The sequence below is a fragment of the Schistocerca americana genome, chromosome 2 (genome assembly GCF_021461395.2).
Source record: "Schistocerca americana isolate TAMUIC-IGC-003095 chromosome 2, iqSchAmer2.1, whole genome shotgun sequence".
NCBI lineage: Eukaryota > Metazoa > Arthropoda > Insecta > Orthoptera > Acrididae > Schistocerca > Schistocerca americana.
In genome coordinates this window covers 399,711,575-399,735,997 of record NC_060120.1, presented here as the reverse complement: position 1 = coordinate 399,735,997, position 24,423 = coordinate 399,711,575, and the positions used below count along the sequence as shown (strand labels likewise).

At 44.3% G+C, this 24,423-nt stretch overlaps 1 protein-coding gene across 2 annotated transcripts in view; it reads left to right on the top strand.

Moving 5' to 3' along the window:
• LOC124594986 (multiple inositol polyphosphate phosphatase 1) overlaps positions 1-24,423 on the top strand; it is a 299,958-nt gene that overhangs the window by 193,334 nt on the left and 82,201 nt on the right. For both annotated transcript variants that reach the window (XM_047133524.1, XM_047133525.1), the window contains exon 3: positions 9,275-9,406. In XM_047133524.1, coding sequence (XP_046989480.1) covers positions 9,275-9,406 — 132 coding nt within the window. The remainder of the gene's footprint in view (positions 1-9,274; positions 9,407-24,423) is intronic.

Sequence of the window (24,423 nt, the reverse complement as noted above, 5' to 3'; positions counted from 1 at the left end):
CACTATCAGATACTAGAACGATCTGAATCCATTCGCGTCAAACTGAGCACTAATTAATGAAGTGCACTCCTTAGATTTCGTGATAAAACAACAGATAGTCACAGGTAATTACGAAAAGTTGCAAGTAATCGTTATGGTACCGGCCATGAGTATATCAAAAACAAGATATCGAATATGTGTCTGTCACAAGAGGCATACTTCAGAAACAGTGCCTTCACTGCAACCTCCTGCTGACGATAAGTACAAGACAAAATTCCAACAATTTCCACCAATTCACAGCTTCACACATTTTCTCACAAGCTATGAACCACAACCTTCGTATTTGTGTGAAACACGGAGAAAGAGGACATGTGCGTATGAGCGTGTGACGCGACAGAGACTACCACGTGAACATACACTGCCTCAACGTCCCAATTATTCTGTTTGAGCCCAAGATGGCGTACTGAACCTAACACCAACATACCCCATACTCACGAACAAAGAACGTTCAGAAAAATGAACCACCTAGTGGAAATTATCGCAAGAAGACTTCGCAAGACACACGAAATTCCAATGTCATAAAAAATCGTATTGCATTTTGATGGTAGCCTGCGAAACTAATATTCGTGGAAGTACTTTGCGCTTTACGAGAACAGAATATGTACTGCATTACTATTATTAAAAGCCAACGGGCTTGCCGCAGTGGTGACACCAGTTCCCGTCAGATCACAGAAGTTAAGCGCTTGGATGGGCCAACGTCCGTGTCTACCGGGTGCTGTTGGCAAGCGGGGTGCTCTCAGCCCTTGTGAGGCCAATTGAGGAGCTACTTGACTGAGAAGTAGCGGCATCGGTTACGAAAACTAACAACGGCCGGGGATGTGGGAACTATAAAGACTATAAGCTGATGTACAAAGAATAAGTTCAACACAAATATTTTAGCCGCATCCACATTTCGACGCGATTGTGGACCCTTGTAGATCACAGAACGTGAGAAATTTTTATACTACTTCATGAAGCCCAAGGATGGAATAAATTTCTGTAAGAAATCCGTGAGAATCTCGGTAGGTAATGCATCATACCAAAGATATGCATCAACGATGTGTAAACACTAACAAGCAAGCAGCATCCGGTGGTACTGCCACGCCCTACTTATTCAGATATTCGGAGCTCTGTTGAGCAGACTTCACGTTCTCTAGCCGCTCGTGCTATGACAATGAAGCCGTCAAATCTAAACGTGGGACGCCCAACGGGGTAGGGTGTGACCCTGTCAGGTGTCAGACCTCTTAACAACAAGACAGTCTGGAAAGCTAGGCTCCTCCTAATGGTAACTCTGCAATGTCTGCGATGTTATCTTCCCTCACCGATGCCGACTCTGTCCAGAAAAGTGTCGCAGAAAGTGGTTTCAGCTTGCAAAGCCCGCTAAAACGTAATGAAGTGTCATCGACCAGAAGTGTACTTGACTGGCAAACTCCAATCTGTCATCTTTTCTTCCACAGTCACTTTCATTAGCTAAATATGAGCATAATCTCTTAGTGACTGCCATGAAACTGCCTTATGTGGCAGCTAAACGAAACACAGGCCGCTTGAATGTGTTACGCATGCGAGTCGGTAATCGTTATGTTCCGGGGAGCCAGATGTTAGGTCCTTGCTGCCAATGATAAATGGGTGCAAGGCGACCAAAGGGATCATTCGTCGTAGGAATCTGGACAGGTAAGCAAAAGAGTAGTTGACGCAAGTGCACTTTAAATAAATTATTGTACTCGACTTGTGGATGAAGAAATGCTACACTATTGACAACTTGTGGCAGCCATGGTTAGTTACAAGCAGAGGCCCGACACGACCGTGCGTCTATATACACTGAATATTTGCCGGGAGAGCAATCAACAACTCGGTGTAACGTTCGGCACCAACTAGCAACTCGAAATAATTTGGAACTAGCAGACTGGTGCCCATGTGCCCGCCGCTTATAACACTGTCATGGCGGTCTTCATTGGTGGCAATGTTCAAAGAAGGTATCTTCGGGGCGCCTTCTCCGGCAGCATCGGTAGGCTACGATACTAAAGAATGTTTTAATTCGGCGCCTCTGCAACGCCTGGAAATGCGTTGCAATGACGTTAGTTCAAATGGCTCTGAGCACTATGGGACTTAACTTCTGAGGTCATCAGTCCCCTAGAACTTAGAACTACTTAAACCTAACTAACCTAAGGACATCACACACATCCATGCCCGAGGCAGGATTCGAACCTGCGACCGTAGCGGTCGCGCGGTTCCAGACTGTAGCGCCTAGAACCGCTCGGACACTCCGGCCGGTAATGGCGTTAGTCTCACTGCACACGCAAAGATAGTGCAGTTGTTTCGACAGAGCGAAAACGACAGCCGATAACAAGTGCAGAGGAACAGGAGACAAAAACCATGTACCCTTTTGGTTTAAGCCGGCCGAAGTGGCCGTGCGGTTAAAGGCGCTGCAGTCTGGAACCGCAAGACCGCTACGGTCGCAGGTTCGAATCCTGCCTCGGGCATGGATGTTTGTGATGTCCTTAGGTTAGTTAGGTTTAACTAGTTCTAAGTTCTAGGGGACTAATGACCTCAGCAGTTGAGTCCCATAGTGCTCGGAGCCATTTTTGGTTTATTTTTAAAGTTACGTTACATCCGCAATAGCGACCTTAGTTTAAGGAGGTACCTAATCAGTTATCATTACGAAATTAGCAAGTATTTATCATCACAAAAATATATCTACTTATGATTTGTGTGGGGGATTCTCTACAAGGTTTATTAGATTGGACTGAGAATATCTTTTCAAGTGTCTTTACTCTCCTTCCGTCTCCCGCCTCCCACCCCCATATATAGGACTGGTAGGGATGTCCTGTAATCACAGTACTTCTTTTTGTTCCCAAGTAGTAAGCCTTACTAGTGTCAAGTCTTGTTGAAATTGCTCCGGGTGATACAAAACCACCACTTTCCCACTCCCACTACCTCAAAAAGGAATGCTAGCGCGTCTTTCCTCCACGATAATTGTTTCCTGGTTCTAAGTTATACGTGTATCAACTTTGGTCGAAATTACTCCAAGCGCTCCAAACCTACGTCGCAATTACCCCTCCCCCTCCCTCCCTTTTTGCGTGAACATGCGCACGCGAGCTCATTTTGCAGTTTTCCTCCAGTGTGTCAACATGTATACGCAATTTTGTTTTTGCGCAGGTGGAGTCAGCCCCAATAAAATTATTGCTCATGATAATCCCAAGGTCAACGGATAACTGGTAGGGTTCAACAGAAACGTTTATCCTACACACAACTCAACAACAAGTTTCGAGAGACAGTGATATCGTCATCCTCATCAGTTTGCGTAACTTAGTTCATGGGGTTTAAACGCTGAAAAGTTCACCAAAACAATTGCGACTTTCACAAAATTAAATGGAATGCAAACACATTGGACTGTGGGTCGTCGCCTCACATTAAAATCGACGACTTCTTCAGTCGCCGTTCCATCTCACACCGCACCCTGCTGATCTGCCGTGGGCTCCAAGAGTGTCAACCTGACGCTTATCCAGTGCTCCGGGGATTGTTGTGAACAGACATGTTCGCAATATTACACAGCCCACAGCATATCAAAAGGACGTGGTGTGCGGTGTGAGGTGGGATGGCCACTAACAGAAGTCGTCGAGTTTTATGTGAGACGGCGACCCATAGCCCATTGTGTTGGTATTCCGTTTCATTTTGTGAAAGTCGCAGTTGTATTGTAGACTTGTTAGTGTTTTATCCTCGTGAACTAAGTGCTGCAACCTGATGAGCTGCGCCTCTCAAAACGCGTTGTTCACTCGTGTGCAGGACAAAAACCATCACTGATTGCTACCAGTTACTACTGTGGTAACATAAGAGCCATTACCTCACATCCGTAACGGACAGTACCAAATGAACAGAGCCGGCCGTGGTGACCGAGCGGTTCTAGGCGCTTCAGTCTGGAACCGCGCGACCGCTACGGTCGCAGTTTCGAATCCTGCCTCGGGCATGGATGCGTGTGATGTCCTTAGACCTCAGATGTTAAGTCCCATAGTGGTCAGAGTCATTTTGAACCAAATGAACGGACTGTCACTTTGTTTCTCGTTACAAGCAAAATATTTTGTACAGAGGAATGTACAAAAGACAGGGCAACCTTTTCTCGTGGAAAGAGGAGTTAGACAAGGGGATCCCATCTCCCCAAAACTATTTACCCGCATACTGGAGGACATGTTCAGGAAACTAAAAAGAGAATAAGAAAGACGGAATATGCCTCAACGTCAAGAGACTAACAAATTTGAGGTTCGCTGACGACATAGTCCTCTTCGCCCAAACTGCAGTCAATGCTCCAGGAGCTTAACACACAAAGCAAGATGGCAGGACTCACAATGAAAAAATCTAAAACGCATGTAATGGCAAATGGATCAGAAACCCCAATATATCTTGAAGGATCGGAACTAATGTATGCATCACAATACATATACCTAGGCCAAATAATTTCCTTTAACAACAAAATGAAAAAAGAAATAAAACGAAGAGTTTCCGTAGCTTGGAAAGCTTTCTGGGCTTTAAAGTTCATAGGAGGCTCAAAATGGAGGCACTCCAAAGCGTTTTTCGAGTGTTATTATATGGATGTCACACATGGGCTCTCAAATGCAAAGAGGGAAATACTCTACAGGTATGCCAATGGAAAATGCAGAGGAAGATCCTTGGCATCTCTCTGAAAGACAGAATATCGAACACCTCGATACACAAATGTCAGCAACAACAGACATAGCACAACAGGCTACGAAGACCAAATGGAAATGGGGTGGCCACGTAGCGAGGCTGCAATACGACAGATGGACGGCACGAGCAACCACATGGGGCTCCTACATCGGCAAGAGACTCCCAGGAAAACCAAGACGCAAGTTGTCGGACTTATTCAGAAAACAAGCAGGACGACAGTGGACCAGCATAGCCAGAAACAGAATGGAGTGGAAAGAATTAGAAGTACAACTTAGTGATCAAATGTAAATTAAATGTGTAGTGTGCATTACGTACGGTGCCCACTTACGCGGACTAGTTCACCACGTGAGTCTTTAAAAGCAGCTACCCCTATTATCCTTTGTCGATTTTCCATCAGAAATTATGGTTGCCTCAGAAAGTCGCCGTACGTAGAGGACTCAAATTCATGACATCTTTCTCTAATCTACCAGATTCCTGGTTCTTACACTTGAGCTTGTTTACTGTCCCACAACATAGAACTTTTATCCGAATCAGTACCTGTGCCTCTGTGTGGTATTCTGTCCAAATGTAGCTTCGTTTCTCTTTCTATCGGATGGTCACTTTCAAACAGATCCTTTCGGGCAAGACTTGCCATGAATGCTAGGCGTGGCGAACTAATAATTACACTGCCTGACAAAAAAAGTGAAGTATCCAGAGACGCGGTCGGATGTCAGTGTAGCTTCGTCCACGTACACACGTAACTGATTAGAGTTATAATTCTCTGCGACAGGTAGAATGGATGATTTACAGAAATGTTCAAGGTGCCATTTAAAAATAACTATTTAACTTCGTTCGGATCTCGGACATACTGTTCTATAATGAGATGAAATTAACGATTCTGTCACAGTTATACAGTCTTTAGCAGCTCTTATGCAAGAACGCGCGAATTTTCACTGTCTTTCGCACGCTACACACTAACTATTAGTCCTACAGACAAAATGAACAGGACCTTTTTGTAGGAAATTTAAGTTATTTAAATTTTATACTCATATATGTTTCGCTAAAGCCTATAGTTACCGAATTATTTAAGAAAAATTTACAATAGCCACTGTCAAACGCATTTTCCTTGAAAAACTCGAAACCGTAGCCTCCAGCGTAAACGTATCTTAGTACAGAATTTAAATACATTAGATTTCCTACAAAAATGTCCTTTTCTTTTTTTTCTGTAGGACTGTAGTGTGTGGGTAGCAAATGAGAGAATACGAAAAACTCCTTACGGAGATTTTGAATGCGTTGCGGGTTGCATAAAATCCATAGGTTGTGGCAGATGAATCACCTTGTATACCTCACGTTTGTCATGCATTATTGTTCTAACTACGAAATGGACTTTTTAGATCGAGGATCGCCTGTGGATGGTACTGTGCACCGAAACCGGTAGCCAGTAGGCAAAGATAATTAAATTGCGATTGTAGACTAAAAACAATACTTTTTCAATATTGTATTGGTCACCATTCCACCGACGGTATGACGGGAATAAAAAACCACTGAAATGTGCGCGGCAGAGGGTGTTTCACACTATTCTCAGAAATTTTCTGCCCTGTTTCATTCGGAGAGGGAAAAGTGACTGCATACATGTGTCTCTATATGCACCACAATCTCTCTCATGTCATTCTCATAATCCCTACGTGGGATATACGATTACATATTAAAAATTGTAAAATATTATAGGCTGTTCTGCCATTATCAGATAAATTTTTTAATGAAACCGAGATTTCTTCTCCGTCTGCAGAGGGCATACCTTTTTCGAAGGTTAGATGTATACCCTTGCTCGCTGCTGACTGAAGTAAAATTGTGTTCCCACATGCTCCCGTCTAGAACCGTGATGTCGCATGTTTTGAAAACTCGAGTGCAATCGACCGTTATCCGGATGTTGGTACTGAAGAGGATGTGTACCAGTCTTCCACGATGGGTCAAAAGCACTAGTGGACATCAGCTGCTGATTACGGCCAAGTGCGCTCGAGTTTCCAAGACAATGTGACGTTCGTGGCTCTGCGCCGAAGACGCGAAATCGGAATTTTACTTCATTTAGGGACCTTTTGGAAAAACGTTACACCCCGACTTGAAGATCTCATCAACGGACGGGAACGAAATGTTTGGGTCTGTGATAGAATCGCTCGTAGCAACTTTCACTAAAATCCCACGCGAACTTGTACCTGATGGGTTTGAAGTTTAAGTTCGCATATTTCTTTTCGTAGTAGTGTAATTTGAGTTTAACTACGATAAATAACAGCTTACGTGCCTTTGCGCTTATTGCCACGTTCATTGATAGGATTGTACGAAATGATAAATCTTTCTTTGCCTTGGGAATTTAATAGAATCTGCGGCCGCACGCTGTAAACTTTGCCGGTACGTCTGGCAGTTTTTGTTGTGGAGATCGTCATGCATTTGCCTAGTTGGGCCTGTACGTGTTTCTACAGTCGACAAAATTAAATCTTTCCCGCCTTTTATGTTACAATATATTTACTGAACCTTTGACCGTGTTCTGAATGAATTTTTCCAATCAGGTAACGAACTTAATCACTAATGTGCAGAAATGATTGGACGGTTCGACCCACAATAGAACGATGCCCTAATCATCAAACAAAACAAATCACTGTCTATGTTACGAACAATTTCTGTTCTTCTGTGGTTCTAATCACTTTCCGCAACAGCAGTTAGCTTCAGTGAGACTCGACAAGATCTGTGGTCAATTACCGTAAAACTTTCCCTGAAAAATCGAATTAAAACTGTGAAGAGTGATCGCCAGGAAGAAAATTTCAGTTAAGGTTTCCGAAGGAAATGTGACTGCAGTTAAATTTCTAAACCAGAATTTATCTGAAATCTTTGTTTAAAAAACCTGACCTCACTTTTAAACTGTAATATTTACGTATTCTACGGTAAACCTTTCTGCAAACTCACACAATGTGGATAAGATGACTTTAATTTAATTGCAGCACAATTGCTGCCAATGCAAAGCATTATTGTGCAATGTGATTAAAAACTTATCATGCTAATAACTACTTTAGAAAATTCAATCAAGAAAATTTACTCTAACTGAAACATGATCTCAGCAAATTTAAATAAGAAACGCGATCATAGATTTTATTAACGATTATTGAGCTGTAAGGAGTGTTCAATATCGTAGTCTTCTGATGTTTATAACGACAAGTTTTTGTCGTTATCATGAACTTGTGAAAAACATTTATACTTTCAAACTTATCACTTAAATTTACTTGAGCAGAGGAAACAGGTAACTTGTTAAGGTAAATAACAATCTAAATGCAATTTAATTGAATTGCTGAATTTTTCAAGACTGCATCACGTATTTTGAAATTCTCAACATTACTATGTGAGGGCAGAGTTTTTCCCTCGCGTCCATACCGTCTGCCTACCTGCCTGTCTTTTTCACCGCTTGCATACGGCTCGGCATCGGGAGGTCACCCTGTCCGCCGAAAGGAGAAACCAAACTGGACCCCCTTCAGAATCGCATCTACATTATTTTACTGTTTGAAAATTATGAACCCTGAGACAGCGTCAGTCAGTTTCTTTTCCAAAATAACAATTGATGATCAACTCATAACTATTAACATTTGTTGCATTACTTATCATCATTCAGATATGTTGCACGACGTCGCTTTCTAGGTGTTATGGCTTCCCCTGATACGAGCATACCACTGGATGAGAACTTTCTCCCACAATTCTCTTTTTATTGGGAAAAATTCTGAACATAAATGAAATGGTATAACAGCCCGGAATAAGTGTGATATTTCCGGCTGAGAAAGCTTATATTTTACAAATGCAACAAAACTGCCGCACAGTCTTCCTCAACACCTGTTCACTAAGTTAATTTACCACGTTATCAACAGAACAACGTCGCTTGTCTTGCAAACATTCCCAATTAAGTTTCTCGGGCAGATCTGTCATACTGTACTATTGAATACACACTTGTTATGATCCGTGTTCTTAATTCGCTGGTATATACTGATGAGGCTTCTTGATCTTGAGTTTAAACGCTGGAACAGTACTCTAGAACTGGTCTCACTTGGGCCTTGTATGTAATTTGCTTTACAACTACACCTCACTCTCTCAGAACTCGTCCAACAAACCTCAATCGTCCAACTACCTTTCCTATTACAGTCTTAACGTGTCCATTCCGTTTCATATCGTTTCTAACGATTTTCCACAAATATTTAAACGATCTGACGTGCTCCAGCTTAGTGGTCCATTTACGCTCCCTTGGGGGACACCCCGCGTGAAAGGATCTACGTAGAAATCCTTGTCCATTCACGCTGATTCAAGTTTTTCTTGTTATCACAAAATACTTTATGCGATGCAAATCCCAGTACGATTGATTGGACAGGTCACAGTCTGTTTCGTTTCATATCATGCACAACTGAAGTGATAGCGCTCCGTCTTTTGGACCATTCTGCCAGTGGAACACTGAATCCAAACCTCTCTCCTTGTTCGCGTAATTCCATCGTGTCGAACACCTGACAACCTCTCTTTTATTGAAAGGCAGTGTGAACAATAACATGCACGTTTGAACAAATGTTTTCAGACTGCGAGCCACAGCAAATATGGATCCTGTCACGGCACGGCACCCGCTATCCCGGTTCGGACGATTACGACAAGCTGAACAGCCTGGCGAGCTTTCGTGACCAGGTCATTCGCAACCACGAAGTAAATCATGGTAAGTACGCCAAAAACATTATCCTATCGTTACTGCCATAGTCGTTTTACCACCTGAAATCAGCAAGGGCCCACTGACCATTTTCATCACAAAAGTTTCGAGAACAAAAGACTTCTTTTCATTCTTCTTTTTGTGGTTTATTCCCAAGGAATTACTTCTACTATCCGGTTTAAAAGAACGTATCTTCCGCTCTGCAGCGAATTGTGCGCTGTTTCCAAGCTTCCTAACACGATGAAATGATGTACCACACGGGGACTTGAATCCGCAACTTAGCCCTTCACGGCAATGTTCTTACCGATTGGCTATCTAGGCACACAGTTTTAATGTAACAGAAAGTTTCAAAACAGCACACGCCCTGCTGCAGGGTGAGGGATTCAACCCGGGAACATTCACTAGGCCAGCGCTGAGGCTCTGCAAGGTCTCAGCCAAAATAATGTCAACCTAAAGAACACAATACATCATGTCTTGTCATACACTGAGAAAAACGGCTCTTACAAATATATCGAAGTTGGTTTGATAAAAGTTATTTTTCTCTCTCAGTGATAGAGCCAAAAATGAGGTGACAAGCAACATAATAAATCTACAGTCATGCTACGATCAGAAACAACAAACAGAAGTATTTAGCTTGTACCAGAAGGTATGTGGCGTCCCGATACTCGTCACTAAACGTGCACGCAGGAGCCGTGCTTTCTCCCCCCCCCCCCTCCCCCCCCGCCACCCCTCTCTCTCTCTCTCTCTCTCTCTCTCTCTCTCTCTCTCTCTCTCTCTCTCTCTCTCGCGCGCGCGCGCGCGCTCTCGCTCTCTCGCTCTCTCTCTCTCTCTCGCGCGCTCTCGCTCTCTCGCTCTCTCGCTCTCTCTCTCTCTCTCTCTCTCTCTCTCTCTCTCTCTCTCTGCACGCCGTCTCGTCTACACATACTGCGAACTTTCCACTACGCTCTCTCCAAGTCTTTCTCATGCACAAACACCTCGAACCGCGTTGAAGAATTTTTGTCGCTTCGCTGTCTCAGCTACACTACTCGGGGAATACAACCCAACACCGCGCAGCACGAAGTACAGTGCCTGATCGAGCTTGTGATTGCGATGCACGGTCCAGTTCAGGACGGCAAATCCGCCCACCACTCGTTGACAAGAGTATATTCAATTTGTCCAGAATGAGATTTTCACTCTGCAGCGGAGTGTGCACTGATATGAAACTTCCTGGCAGATTAAAACTATTTATTTACAGCTCGTACAAAATAGGTACGAGTTTCAAAATTTTACTGACATTGAAAGCAGTCGCCAGCATTGTGTATAACCCGTTGCCAGCGATGTTGAAGTCGTAGGGTACCCTTAGCAGTGCCAGTTGTGTTGACAGTTCGAATGGCGCGGCCTATTGCCCGACGAATTTGTAGCAGTTCTGAAGCGAATGCTGTAAAGTGTTTCCTTCAGTTCAGAAAGTGTCATCACTTCTGTCTCTATGCTGTTCATTTTTGGCACACAACCTACGACCAGCTTGGAGACAGAAGTGATGACACTTTCTGCGGGACCTGACCATCAGTTTGCAGGACAATGCTCAAGTAAGTACAGTGCAAGCTGTTACTGATTTGTTTGACTGATAGGGCTGCGAAGTGCTATACCACCTACTGCACTCCCCTGATTTAAGCACTCGTAAGTTCAACTCGATTTCTAAACTGAAGGAAACACTTCACGGAATTCGCTTCAGAACTGCTACAAATTCGTCGGGCAATAGACCGCGCCGCTCGAACTGTCACCACAACTGGCTCTGCTAAGAATATCCTACGACTTCCACATCGCTCGCAACGGGTTATACACAGTGCAGGTGACTACTTTGAAGGTCAGTAAAACTTTGAAACACGTATCTATTTTGTACGAGCTGTAAATAAATAGTTGCCACTATTAAAGTTCCAATCCTCGTATATGAATGTGTGGTGTCTGTTCTTTCGACATATCCAAAAGAACAGACACACCATCTGCACTGAAGAAGGTGGATCAGTTGCCCAGCAAGACCAATCAAATTATATGAAAGAGTGGTGCCTGTTCTCTCGGATATGTCCGAAAGAACAGACACCATGCATTCATATACACTCCTGGAAATTGAAATAAGAACACCGTGAATTCATTGTCCCAGGAAGGGGAAACTTTATTGACACATTCCTGGGGTCAGATACATCACATGATCACACTGACAGAACCACAGGCACATAGACACAGGCAACAGAGCATGCACAATGTCGGCACTAGTACAGTGTATATCCACCTTTCGCAGCAATGCAGGCTACTATTCTCCCATGGAGACGATCGTAGAGATGCTGGATGTAGTCCTGTTGAACGGCTTGTCATGCCATTTCCACCTGGCGCCTCAGTTGGACCAGCGTTCGTGCTGGACGTGCAGACCGCGTGAGACGACGCTTCATCCAGTCCCAAACATGCTCAATGGGGGACAGATCCGGAGATCTTGCTGGCCAGGGTAGTTGACTTACACCTTCTAGAGCACGTTGGGTGGCACGGGATACGTGCGGACGTGCATTGTCCTGTTGGAACAGCAAGTTCTCTTGCCGGTCTAGGAATGGTAGAACGATGGGTTCGATGATGGTTTGGATGTACCGTGCACTATTCAGTGTCCCCTCGACGATCACCAGTGGTGCACGGCCAGTTTAGGAGATCGCTCCCCATACCATGATGCCGGGTGTTGGCCCTGTGTGCCTCGGTCGTATGCAGTCCTGATTGTGGCGCTCACCTGCACGGCGCCAAACACGCATACGACCATCATTGGCACCAAGGCAGAAGCGACTCTCATCGCTGAAGACGACACGTCTCCATACGTCCCTCCATTCACGCCTGTCGCGACACCACTGGAGGCGGGCTGCACGATGTTGGGGCGTGAGCGGAAGACGGCCTAATGGTGTGCGGGACCGTAGCCCAGCTTCATGGAGACGGTTGCGAATGGTCCTCGCCGATACCCCAGGAGCAACAGTGTCCCTAATTTGCTGGGAAGTGGCGGTGCGGTCCCCTACGGCACTGCGTAGGATCCTACGGTCTTGGCGTGCATCCGTGCGTCGCTGCGGTCCGGTCCCAGGTCGACGGGCACGTGCACCTTCCGCCGACCACTGGCGACAACATCGATGTACTGTGGAGACCTCACGCCCCACGTGTTGAGCAATTCGGCGGTACGTCCACCCGGCCTCCCGCATGCCCACTATACGCCCTCGCTCAAAGTCCGTCAACTGCACATACGGTTCACGTCCACGCTGTCGCGGCATGCTACTAGTGTTAAAGACTGCGATGGAGCTCCGTATGCCACGGCAAACTGGCTGACACTGACGGCGGCGGTGCACAAATGCTGCGCAGCTAGCGCCATTCGACGGCCAACACCGCGGTTCCTGGTGTGTCCGCTGTGCCGTGCGTGTTCTCATTGCTTGTACAGCCCTCTCGCAGTGTCCGGAGCAAGTATGGTGGGTCTGACACACCGGTGTCAATGTGTTCTTTTTTCCATTTCCAGGAGTGTAATTTGATTGGCCTAGTTGGGCAAATAGCAGAGACGCATTCATAGACTTAGACTGACTGTATTTTGCCAGTATCCTCCAAATGAAATGAAGTCTGCTGCCTACTATTACTTACGATTCATCTTATTTTATCATTATATTTCATACCCTTAAAATGGTTTCATTCAGGTATTTGTAAGAGTTTATGGATTCCAGTTGCGGTTCAGTGATATTGTGAAGTCACAGTTTTTTTCTCAATGTTTGCATCTCTTTTGAACCTTATCAGTATCTGACTTAATATCTGTACATTTCTATTTCAGACATTACTGCACTGTAGGTGGCTGTCTTAATTGTAAAAAATTTTTAGGGCACTATTAATATGGTCTGCCAAGTCATTAACGTACAAAATTAACGCCAAGGGCCGCAGTACACTTCCCTTGGGCATGCCTGAAGTTACTTCTGCTTTTGTTGATCTCTCTCCATCCAAAATAACATTTGTATCCTCCTCACAAAGAAATAATCAACTCAGTCACCAGTTGTGTTTGATACCCCATATGATCGTACTTCTGTTTATAAATATGGGTGTAGTACTGAGTCAAATGACTTTCAGAAGCAAAGAAATACAGCAATCACTTGACTGACTTGATCCATTGCTTTACGGACCTTTGTGAGAAACGAGCAAGTTTGCTGTCGCACCACTGATGTCACGAAGCTAACTCTACTGTAAATGCTACATAGATTCCAATAGGCTTGGCAGCTTTGCTAAATTTTACCGATTTCAGCTGTTCCTCATTTCTGCAGTAATCCACAAATTAAAATGTGGCAGTACTTCTGTGTCTTCTACGTAATGGTTTGTTTAAAAGCGGAGTTCAGAATGTCTGCTTTTGTTTTGCTACTATCAGTTTCGTTTCCTTAGACATCCACGAGCGTCAGGACATTAACTATGGAACCACTAACAGCCTTTATATATGACCGAATTTCTTTTGGTTTCGTGAGAGGTCATTCGATAAAATTCTACTGCAGAGGTCATTGAAGACTTTTGACATCCAAATGCGTTTTATTTAGTATGTCCCTATCTGTATCACTATGTTTAGTTTTACACACATTATGCGGTAGTCGCTGTTTCCGAAGACGTTTCTTCACAGAGGCTGTATATCATGGAGGATCGCTACCTTCACGAACTGTTGTACTAAGCATTATCCACTGCCTCATTGTCACTGACACCAGTTTCGTAAACACATCTTCAAAGAGGTCAAGCGTGTTTGTTCCCATTCGATTCATCAAGTGCAGACTTCTCAATTGTTTGTTCCAAGTAGTGCTCAAAGAATTATTATAATATTATTACGCAGAATGTCTCCACATGCCCACAAAAGTGTAATTTTTTCCCATTGACTGTTAGGTGATTAAAAGTCTTATCCAATCATGACACTATGGGTGGGGAACGTACACGGGGTAAATCACCTAAAACTTGCACCGCAAATATTGTGGAAGTGGAAAGTGCTCCCGATGTGCGGTTTTAACGGCATAGATTGATAGCTTGGGGCTCGTATTCTTAGCCCTTCAACTTAGAACGTGTATTTTTTGTGCAAACATACGCTTTTTTAAATGGAACAATGCTTATTGACATTAGCTAACTAAAATAGGGTAAATTATAATGTCAGCAGTGTTTGTTGCAGATTTTAGTGCGAGTCGTTTACGAGATATCATTTTGGAAAGTACCCACACTACACTTGTTCAGTACCTGTGGTAGCTCACACCTAAGAACGAAACAAGTGCACACACTAGTTATGTGGATTCCGACCAGTAACGAGATGATTGACCATCACAGGGCGTATTCAAAATGACCACCGGAAGTGGCAATAACGCTTCCTGTCTGGTATGGAACGACTGCTGCGCACATGGTAGCACTTCAGCGGAGAAGTCCAAGTAGGCTGCGATAATACGTCGATGCATAACATTGAGAGTAGTTGGTATGTCCTTGTAGACAGCGTGCTTCAGCTTTCCCCAAAGAAAAACGTTTACATGCGTAAAATTCGGGGAACAGGTCGGACCGGATACAGGTCGTCTGCGTCCAGTCCAGAGATTTGGAAACAATTCGAGGAGGCATGCTGTAGTACTTGCGTGCACAGTGGGCTAGACAGCCATCATGTTGGTACCATAGGTTCCTCCTAGTCTCAAAGGAACGTCTTCTGGCAGCCGTGGAAGACGGTCTGTTAGAAGGCTGCAATACTTGTGCGCATTCAGTGTTCTGTCTAAGGACAACGGGCCTATGAGCTGATGGTTCACTATCCCACACCACACGTTTACGCTACTTGGATGCTGACGTTCCACTGGCGAAGGCAACGGGGATAGTCAATAGACCTATAGTGCATATTTCGGCGGTTTACCTGGCCACGATTGGTAATAGTGCCTTCTCCCTAAATAAGATTAATGATACACCTGGAGTATCTTGTCTCAATGCCCATGCACTGAAGCTAACACGATTCGCATAATCGTTTCCGTGCGGCCCGTGATGGAGAGAGATGTGGTAGGGATGGGACCTATGTCGATGGAGAATGTGTAGGACACTTACCTGACTCATATCACTTCCTCGTGTGATTGTGCAGGGGCAAAAATGTGAATCAACTGCAACAGCAAGTGGTTCAAATGGCTCTGAGCACTATGGGACTTAACATCTATGGTCATCAGTCCCCTAGAACTTAGAACTACTTAAACCTAACTAACCTAAGTACATCACACAACACCCAGTCATCACGAGGCAGAGAAAATCCTTGACCCCGCCGGGAATCGAACCCGGGAACGCGGGCGCGGGAAGCGAGAACGCTACCACACGACCACGAGAACTGCAACACCAGCAAGAACATTAATTTCCCTCTCTTCTGTCGTCACTTGTTTCCTTCTGTTAGGTTGTCTAGGTGTTACACTACCACTTCCATCACGTACCTGGTTGAAGAGGCTAATAAATAATTGCAGAGATGGTTGACGTCTATTGGGATAACTTGTCGCTTACGCCGTATAAGAACGAAATGCATTCTTCCTATTCTCCCCATACACTACGAACATGCCAGCTTCTTCTTCGATGGTAAATCCCATCTTCCACTTACCACCTTCTACTTGGAATTTCACACACTGACTGACTAGCTAGTCGCAGTGCACTCAAGGAACATAGAAGCACACAGCGAGCAAACATAACGACATCGTACCTATCAACTACACAGGCAGAACAATACAATCAAGCATTGGTTTGGAAACTTTTCAAAATATATCTCGTAAACGACTCGCATTAGAATGCTGCAACAGGCTCCACTGACATTCTAATTTATCCTACTTATAATCTGTTAGTGTCAATAGGCATTTTTCCATTTAAAAAAGTGTATGTTTGCACAAAAATACGCTTTCTAAGTACTATTAAACCCGCATGTTTGTACAAAAATACGTTTTCTAAGTATTATTATAATCTGTTGACAGGCTAACAGTACAAGTCCCTGACTACCAATGCATTCTGTTAAAAACGCACATCAATAGCAGATTTCATTTCCGCAATATTTGTGGCGCAGGTTTTAGGTGGTTCACCTTGTGTACTAGTTAGCAAACATTTTCTCTCAAGTTTTCGGATGCATCTAGGAGTGAGTCTGGTGCTCGATACAAGAACTCAATTGTAGGTTAATTCCCACGCTTGATACTAGGGCTTCACCAAACCATTTCATAAACTAAACTAAACTCCGCCTAAACAGACCATGAAGGCCCAACGGTACTGACCAACCTTGTCATCCTCAGCCCACAGGCGTCACTGGATGCTGATATGGAGAGGCACATAGTCAGCACACTGCTCTCCCGGCCGTATGCCAGTTTACGAGACTGGAGCCGCTACTTCTCAATCACGTAGTTCCTCAGTTTGCCCCACGAGGGCTGGGTGCACACCTCTTACCAACAGCGCTTAACTTCTGTGATCTGATGGGAATCAGTGTTAACATTGTGGCAAGGCCGTTGGCCAAACAATCTCATATCCAGCTTCAATTTCTATCTCGGTGGATTCGAATTCCTTGTCTGCTGCAATAGATACGCCACTGTCATTTCCCATTCTTCTGATATAGACTTAGGCTAAACCTAAAAGTTTCACTGCTGTCAATGTTGGGTTTTAGTAAGCATTTTGTGCCTTGGAAGTTGATCACTAGGTTTGTAATCGTTTAATCTGTGGATGGGGAGAGGGGCATCATTTATCTGGATCTTACACTAATACTTCAGGTCTCCTACAGCTCTCATTATCCAGCTTGGATGGAGACTTACCTAGGCTAAAAAATCTCCACTCCACACAAAATCAACCACATAAGTAGGAAAGTCTGATGTGTAATGCATTTTTGACTTATTTAGGGTGCCCCTGTAGTTCTCAACTCTAGGACGCAAGTCTAGCAAGTCACAGCCTAGCTTCTTAAAGAACTCTCAAAGTCTCTGATTCAAGCCTTGTATTTGTCTCACAGGGCACCGATTAGCTCTGGGGACAATGCTACAAATCGTGTACTTACTGAAACTCTGTGTACAAGGCTGTGTTTATTGAAACTCTCTGCCAGTGGGTGGAATGAACCAAGTGTGACCGCAGAGCCCAGATGACGGGCATTGTTCATTACAACGTGTGCCACACTTGGCAGTTGATTACATTTTATGTCGTCCGTGGCTGCCAGAACAAGGTCTTCGGCATGCTGAATGAGCCGTCTAGGCATACACAAAGAGTACCGTACGTGAGGTGACCTTCCTACATCTACATCCACATCCACATCTGCAATTATAGTCCACAAGCCACCCTACGATGTATGGAGCTCCATAAGCATACTCCTAGATATTTTATGGCAGTAACTGCTTCCAGTGGCTGTTCTGGAATTATTTAATCATACAATAATGCATCCTTATGTGTATGTACACGTGATAGATGACATTTGTTTATATTGAGGGTCAATTGTCAACCCCAGCACCAAGCGTCGATCCTCTGCGCGTCTTCCTGCATTTCGCTATGATTTTCTAGCGTTGCGACTTCTCTGTATACATCAGCATCATTACGATGTTATGTATCAGGTCATTTGTATACATCGTGAAAAGTAATGGGCCTATAACACTTCCATGAGGTACGCTCAAAGCTACTTTTCTCTGTTGAATATGACATACTGTTTTATGTTTTGCTAGAAGCACGTCAATCCAGTCACACACTTTGTCTGATATACTGTATGCTTGTATTTTGTCTATTAAGCAGCAGTGCGGAACTGTATCGAATGCCTTCCAGAAGTCAAGGGACATGACATCTACCTGCTTTCTGGACCTCGTGGACAAACGTAGTGAACTTGGCTTGCCACAATCGTTGTCGGAACCCATGTTGATTCCTAAAGAGGATATTTTCGTTCTCCAGAGGTGTTGTAATATGAAAGCATAAAACATGTTTCAGAATTTTATAAAGGACAGGCGTCAGAGATATAGGCCTATAGTTTTATGCGACTGTTGCGTGACCTTTCTCGAAAACTGGAATTACTGTGCTCTTATCTACATCGATACTCCGCAATCCACCTTACGGCACGTGGTGGAGGATACCACGTACCACTTATAGTCATTTCCTTTCCTGTTCCACTCGCAAATAGAACGAGGGAAAAAGAACTATCTATATGCCACCGTGTGAGCCCTAATTTCTCGTGCCTTATCTTCGTGATCCTTAGACGCAATGTGTGTTGGAGGCAACAGAATCGTTTACTGTCAGCTTCAAATACCTATCCTCTAAATTTTCTCAGTGGTGTTCCTCGAAAAGAACTTCGACTGCCCTCCCGGGATTCCCATTTTGAGTTCCCGAAGCATCTCAGTAGCACTTGCGCGTTGTTCGAACCTACCAGTAACAAATCTAGCAGTCGGCTTCTGAATTGTTTCGATGTGTTCCTTTAATCCGACCTGTTACGGATCCCAAACACTTGAACAGTACTCAAGAATAGTTCCCACTAGCGTCCTTATGAGTGCTCTCCTTTACAGATGGGCCACACTTTCCTAGAATTCTCCCAATATACCGAAGTCGACCATTCGACTTTCCTGCCACAATCTTCGTATGCTCGTTCCATTTCATATCGCTTTGCAACATTACACTCAGGTCTTTAAACGACGTGACTATGTCAAGCAGGCCACTACTAATGCTGTACCCGAATATTACGGTTTTTTCCCCCTACTCAGTCCGCACTAACTTACATTCTTTCCACATGTAGAGCTAGCTGCCATTCATTACACCAACTAGAAATTTTGTCGAAGTCATCTTGTGTTCTATCACTCAACTTCAACACCTTACCTTACACCCCAGCATCATCAGCAAACAATCGCAGATTGCTACCCTCCCTGTCTGCCAACTCATTTATGTATGTAGAGAATCTACATACATAAATATACATGAATTCTGTCATACTTCCCTGGGGCACTCCTGACGATACCTTTGTCTCTTATGAACACTCACTGTCATGGACAATATACTAGGTCCTATAACTTAAGAAGTCCTCAAGCCACTCACAAATGTGTGAACCGATTCCATATGCTTGTGCCTTCTTTAACAGCCTGCAGTGGAGCACTGTGACAAACGCTTTCTGGAAATCTAGAAATATGAAATCTGCCTGTTGCCCTTCACCGATAGTTCACAGTAAATCATGTGAGAACAGGGCAAGCTGAGTTTCGCACGAGCGATGCTTTCTAAAACCATGCTGATTCGTGGACATAAGCTTCTCGATCTCAAGAACATTTTTTGTATTTGTACTAAGAATATGTTCAATAGTTCGGCAGCAAACCGATATTATGGATATTGATCTGCAATTAAGTAGGTCCAATCTTTTGCCTTTCTTATACACAGGAGTCACCTGCGCTTCTTTTCAGTCACTTGGGATTTTCCACTGGACTAGAGACTCACGATAAATGCAAGCTAAGTAAGGGGCCAATGCCGTAGAGTACTTTTTGAAACATCGAATTGAGATTCCATCTGGACTTGGTGACTTATTTGTTTTCAAAACCTTCAGCTGTTTCTCTATGCCAATATTGCAGCAAAGAGAGCACGGCCCCACTCTTCATTGTTGCCAGATGCATCCAAGATGGCGGCGATTACGTCATCCAAGATGGCGACGTGTAGACTTGGCAACATTGCATGACGTCATCCAAGATGGCGGCGATGACACATTCAAGATGGCGGCTTTTGGCGGGAAGTTTGAATTTTGGTGGGAAGATAGGTCAACTGGGCTACCTCCACTAACTTAACCCCCTCCCCACCCCCAGAAAGTGGCGTGAAGTTCAAATTCCATCAGGACAATGCGGCCTCTACTAATGTAAGAAAAATGGCGGGAACGAAAGGGCATTAGAACTATCTCCACTAACCTAAGTCATCTGACCACCACCTCTTCCTATGGATTGGGGGAAAAGGACCCAGCCTGCACTGGGCTGCTGGAGAGAGGAAGGAATGTACTTTATTTATTTTGTGACAATATATTTAGGGGCGGATTTTGAGAGGTAGTATATTTATTACACTGATACAAATTACATGCTCTGACGTGCTTGGGGTCACGTCACACAGCCTACAGACCTGGAAACCACTCGTAAATAATGCAATACATTTATGTCCAGAGAGCCAAACAACTCGTAAATCGTCAAAATAATAATCCATCTAAAAGATTCTGCAAGCATGCTTGCTAATTGTCAACTGTCGAAATCATTCACCAGTTTTTATTTAAACAGTTTGAGGCACTACCACCATCCAGTGTGTTCACCACGAGGTCCAAAATCCAACTGACCTAGTACAGAGTACTACCACCAGAGGGCACTGTCATCCGTTCCATGACTTGATCTGAGATGGCGGCCATGACGTCAGCTGATGATGCAAGTACCGTTATCCGGGATGGTGGGAAACAGTGTGTTCGCCATGAGGTCTGTACCTAGTACACAGTACTGCCACCAGAGAGCACTGTCATCCGTTCTGTGACATAACCCAAGATGGTGGGGAAATGGCAGGAAACAGTGTGGTCACCACGAGGTCTGGACCTGGTACACAGTACTGTCACCAGAGGTCGCTGTTGTCCGTTCCATGTCATAACACAAGATGACTGTCTGGAGGGGAAAATGACAGCCTGCGCTGGGCTGCTGGAGAGAGGAAGGAGCGCACTTTATTTATTTTGGAACAATTTATTTAGGGATGGATTTGAGGTAATATATTTATCACACTGATACAAAACACACGCTCTTACATGCTTCGGCTCACGCCACACAGCCCACAGACCTATAAATTGCTCCTAAATAATTCTCTGCAGACACGCAAATAACTCCTAAATTACCCAAATAATTTCAGCACACAGCACACAGACAAGCAAACTCCTCCTAAATAAAGCAGTACACTGCTGTGCAGACACGAAATCAACTCGTAAACTGTCCAAATTACCTACAGCACAGCCAACCTACCTGCTCGCAAAATAATGCAACAAACACCAAAACATCTCCTAAATCGTCAAAAGATAATGCATGTGTAACGCTCACAACGCTTAAACAGCCGAAAATAATCCAGTGCACAAACACTCAATACCCATAAAAAACGCTTCTGAACTATTATCAACCGCAACTATCAGAGGCTCCAGCATGATCCACAAGGCCGGCTGGATGCAAGCCAGTGCAGGAGCGCTGCCAATGGCATGTCAAAGTTATTCAAGTGTTATACTGACGTCACATGTCTATCTAAATAAGCGCCAAGTCATCCTCTGGGCCGGACTCGCATGTTTTCACCACTGCTGGTGTGATCCCTCTCTCTACCTGCGGTCCGGCGAAGAGCTGATTGCCGAGCGACACTGCAGAAATCCATTCCAGAATAGCACAGACTGCTTTCTCCCTAACGACTCTAACGGGCCATGCGTGATGCGCATACCCACGCATCGTTGCGCGTATCTACAAACCATCGCAAGCGTATCTAACAAGGTTCTCAATCATATACTGATGTCACATGGCTATCTCAAATAAAAACCATGTCAAACTCTCAGAAATTGTATAGTGACCCAGAGATACTTAACATGCGCTTTTCTAGGAGGTTTTGTGATGTCTCGGCGTGTATGCACGGAAATTCTTGCCCTAACTGAACCTGTTTACGAAAACAGCGCAGAATAACATCGAATTCATTCTTAATCGCGATCCTAACGTGGCACCTCGTCCATGACGTGTTACCCTTCCTGCTTTCAAGATACGCAAACGTTCTCACAGCTATGTAGAGATTCCTATACTCCAGCACAAAGGATGTCTTGTGAATGAAGTGAGCATTATGATTGGCTCTTATCGAATTTACCCGCATAATTACTGATGCCGCTGGTGTGGAAGCACCATCCACCTTTTCTTTTTCTTTCTGCAGCGACAAAAAACTATTTTACACAGATCGCCATATTGCACCGACAATTAAACTCTGCAAAGTGGCCTACAGAGCGTCAAATACAGAAAGACTCCTACTCAATTACACTGCTCTCCACTGGGCTATAGGCAATGGTTGATCGAGAAGAATCACAAACAGTAGATGATGTGATGATTGAAGTCGTAAGAAATGTACACTAGCTTGGAATCAAGTCCCCCCATTCAAGCACGTACCAGTGTTGGATCTTATCAAGAAGTCTTTTAATGATTTCAGCCACTAGTGAATCATATTTCTGGCACTCTCATATCTCGAAATGAGAACCTATCTGATACAGCAAAATTCCCGTTTCGTTTTAGGTAGCACCTATGCATCCTGCAACTGCCCCCTCAGACTCTGCACTACCATCCCTGCAGCTTTGTGCATGTGATCATTCCAATGTAAGTCGGAGGTGAGTAGGGATCGGAGGAAACTATATCTACCACCTTCTGCAACCCGGGTAGAAACAGGCGAAGCTGAGTTACTCCGATAGAACTGTGTTTTAACCATTCAACAGAAACGATGCCTGCTCCTGCAACATGAGGTAGTATCAAAGACAGTACGGGAACTGAAGGAAGGACGTGGATTTTGCTACCGTATTGTGGTGCTTCTCCAAACTATAAGCAGGTACTACAGATCCACGGCCCTCAGGGTTCATTAACCTCTATCAACCCAACATTCTATCATCGTTGTTCTGGTCAATCCACCAGAGAAAAATTACGAACTATAAAAGCTCCACTAACTTCATCCAATAGAGAACTCGATAAGATTTTTACTGTATCTCTGTCCTCCCATATACCGAAAACAAATACCGCATGCGTGCTGGCTTCGAGCTCATGTGATGATCCTATAAAACATAAAGGTACTGATACATTGCAGAGACCACGTTAAAGTTTCATCACTTGTACTATAGGAGGATGATCGTATCCCACGGAATATACTGTAAATCGCAAGAGAGGCTTCCTGTGGCTCTGTTTCATTGTTTGAAACATTATTTTTTTCTGCTGTAGCATGCTTTGTACACTGCCGTACATTTTGTTTTTCTGCCACGACTTTGAGGTCTATGTCAGGTTCTAAACTGACATTTAGACATTCTGATCCACAGCCTCTCGCAGAAAACTAGACGTCACACAGTACAAATCATATTGGTACTGTCGCTACCATAACATACCACACACACTGGATGATTTTAAATACAAGACAGTTACAACATAAGGAAACAGGAAGAGTTTGATTGCATTGTGGAGTGTTTCCAAAGTACAGTCTGAAGGTGATCCACGAGCTCTACATTTAAACTCATCTGTCATAGTGATGGAATAGCTGATCACTCTACGTTTAGACTGATTCATCATATTGCAGTCATGTTCGCGATCACTGTTTCGGTGCTATCCGTCCCAGAAGGTTATCCCTCCACCAAAACTCAAACAAGTGATGTCAGTCAATCATTATCTGCTAACCAACAGCGTGCTGGTGGACGGATGGGAAGGAAAAGACACCATCGATGTACTCTAACAATTAGCGAACCACCCGCCACTCACCCAACTGTGTGGGCACATCAGCTTTGTTGAGTACACTAGGAGATGCCTTCAAGGGCGTACCCAGGATCTGAACTATGGGGGGGGGGGGGGGGGTTTACGCGTCTCAGGAAACAAGGACTCGAGACAACATACAGCACTTCTTATTAAATAAAACCGTAAACCAGTGAAAAACTGCTTTTAATAAACATTTTAAATACAAGAATGCACTTGTACAATCCGAGAAAACATGCAGCATTTCTTATTAAATGAAAAAGTAAACTAGTAAAAAACTGCAAATATCTTCTCGGGGGAGGGTGGGGGGGCAGGGCAGCTGCCCTCCCCTGCCCCTCACTGGGTACGCCCATGGGTGCCTTGGTAATAGAGCCCATGGGCGAAACAAGCGGCAACTGAGGTGTCCCACACGACGCAGTGGATTCTCCGCCCACACTACACCCCGAGGCAGCAACCTTAAGTTGGCTGACCATAGCCAAAAGTGCAGTCAGCTGTTCACGAACTGTGGCCAGCTCCTCCTGCGTCCGCAAACAGCATGCACACGCCATTCTCATCCTAGCATGACTAAATGAAGAAGTAAACCACAAAAACAGACCG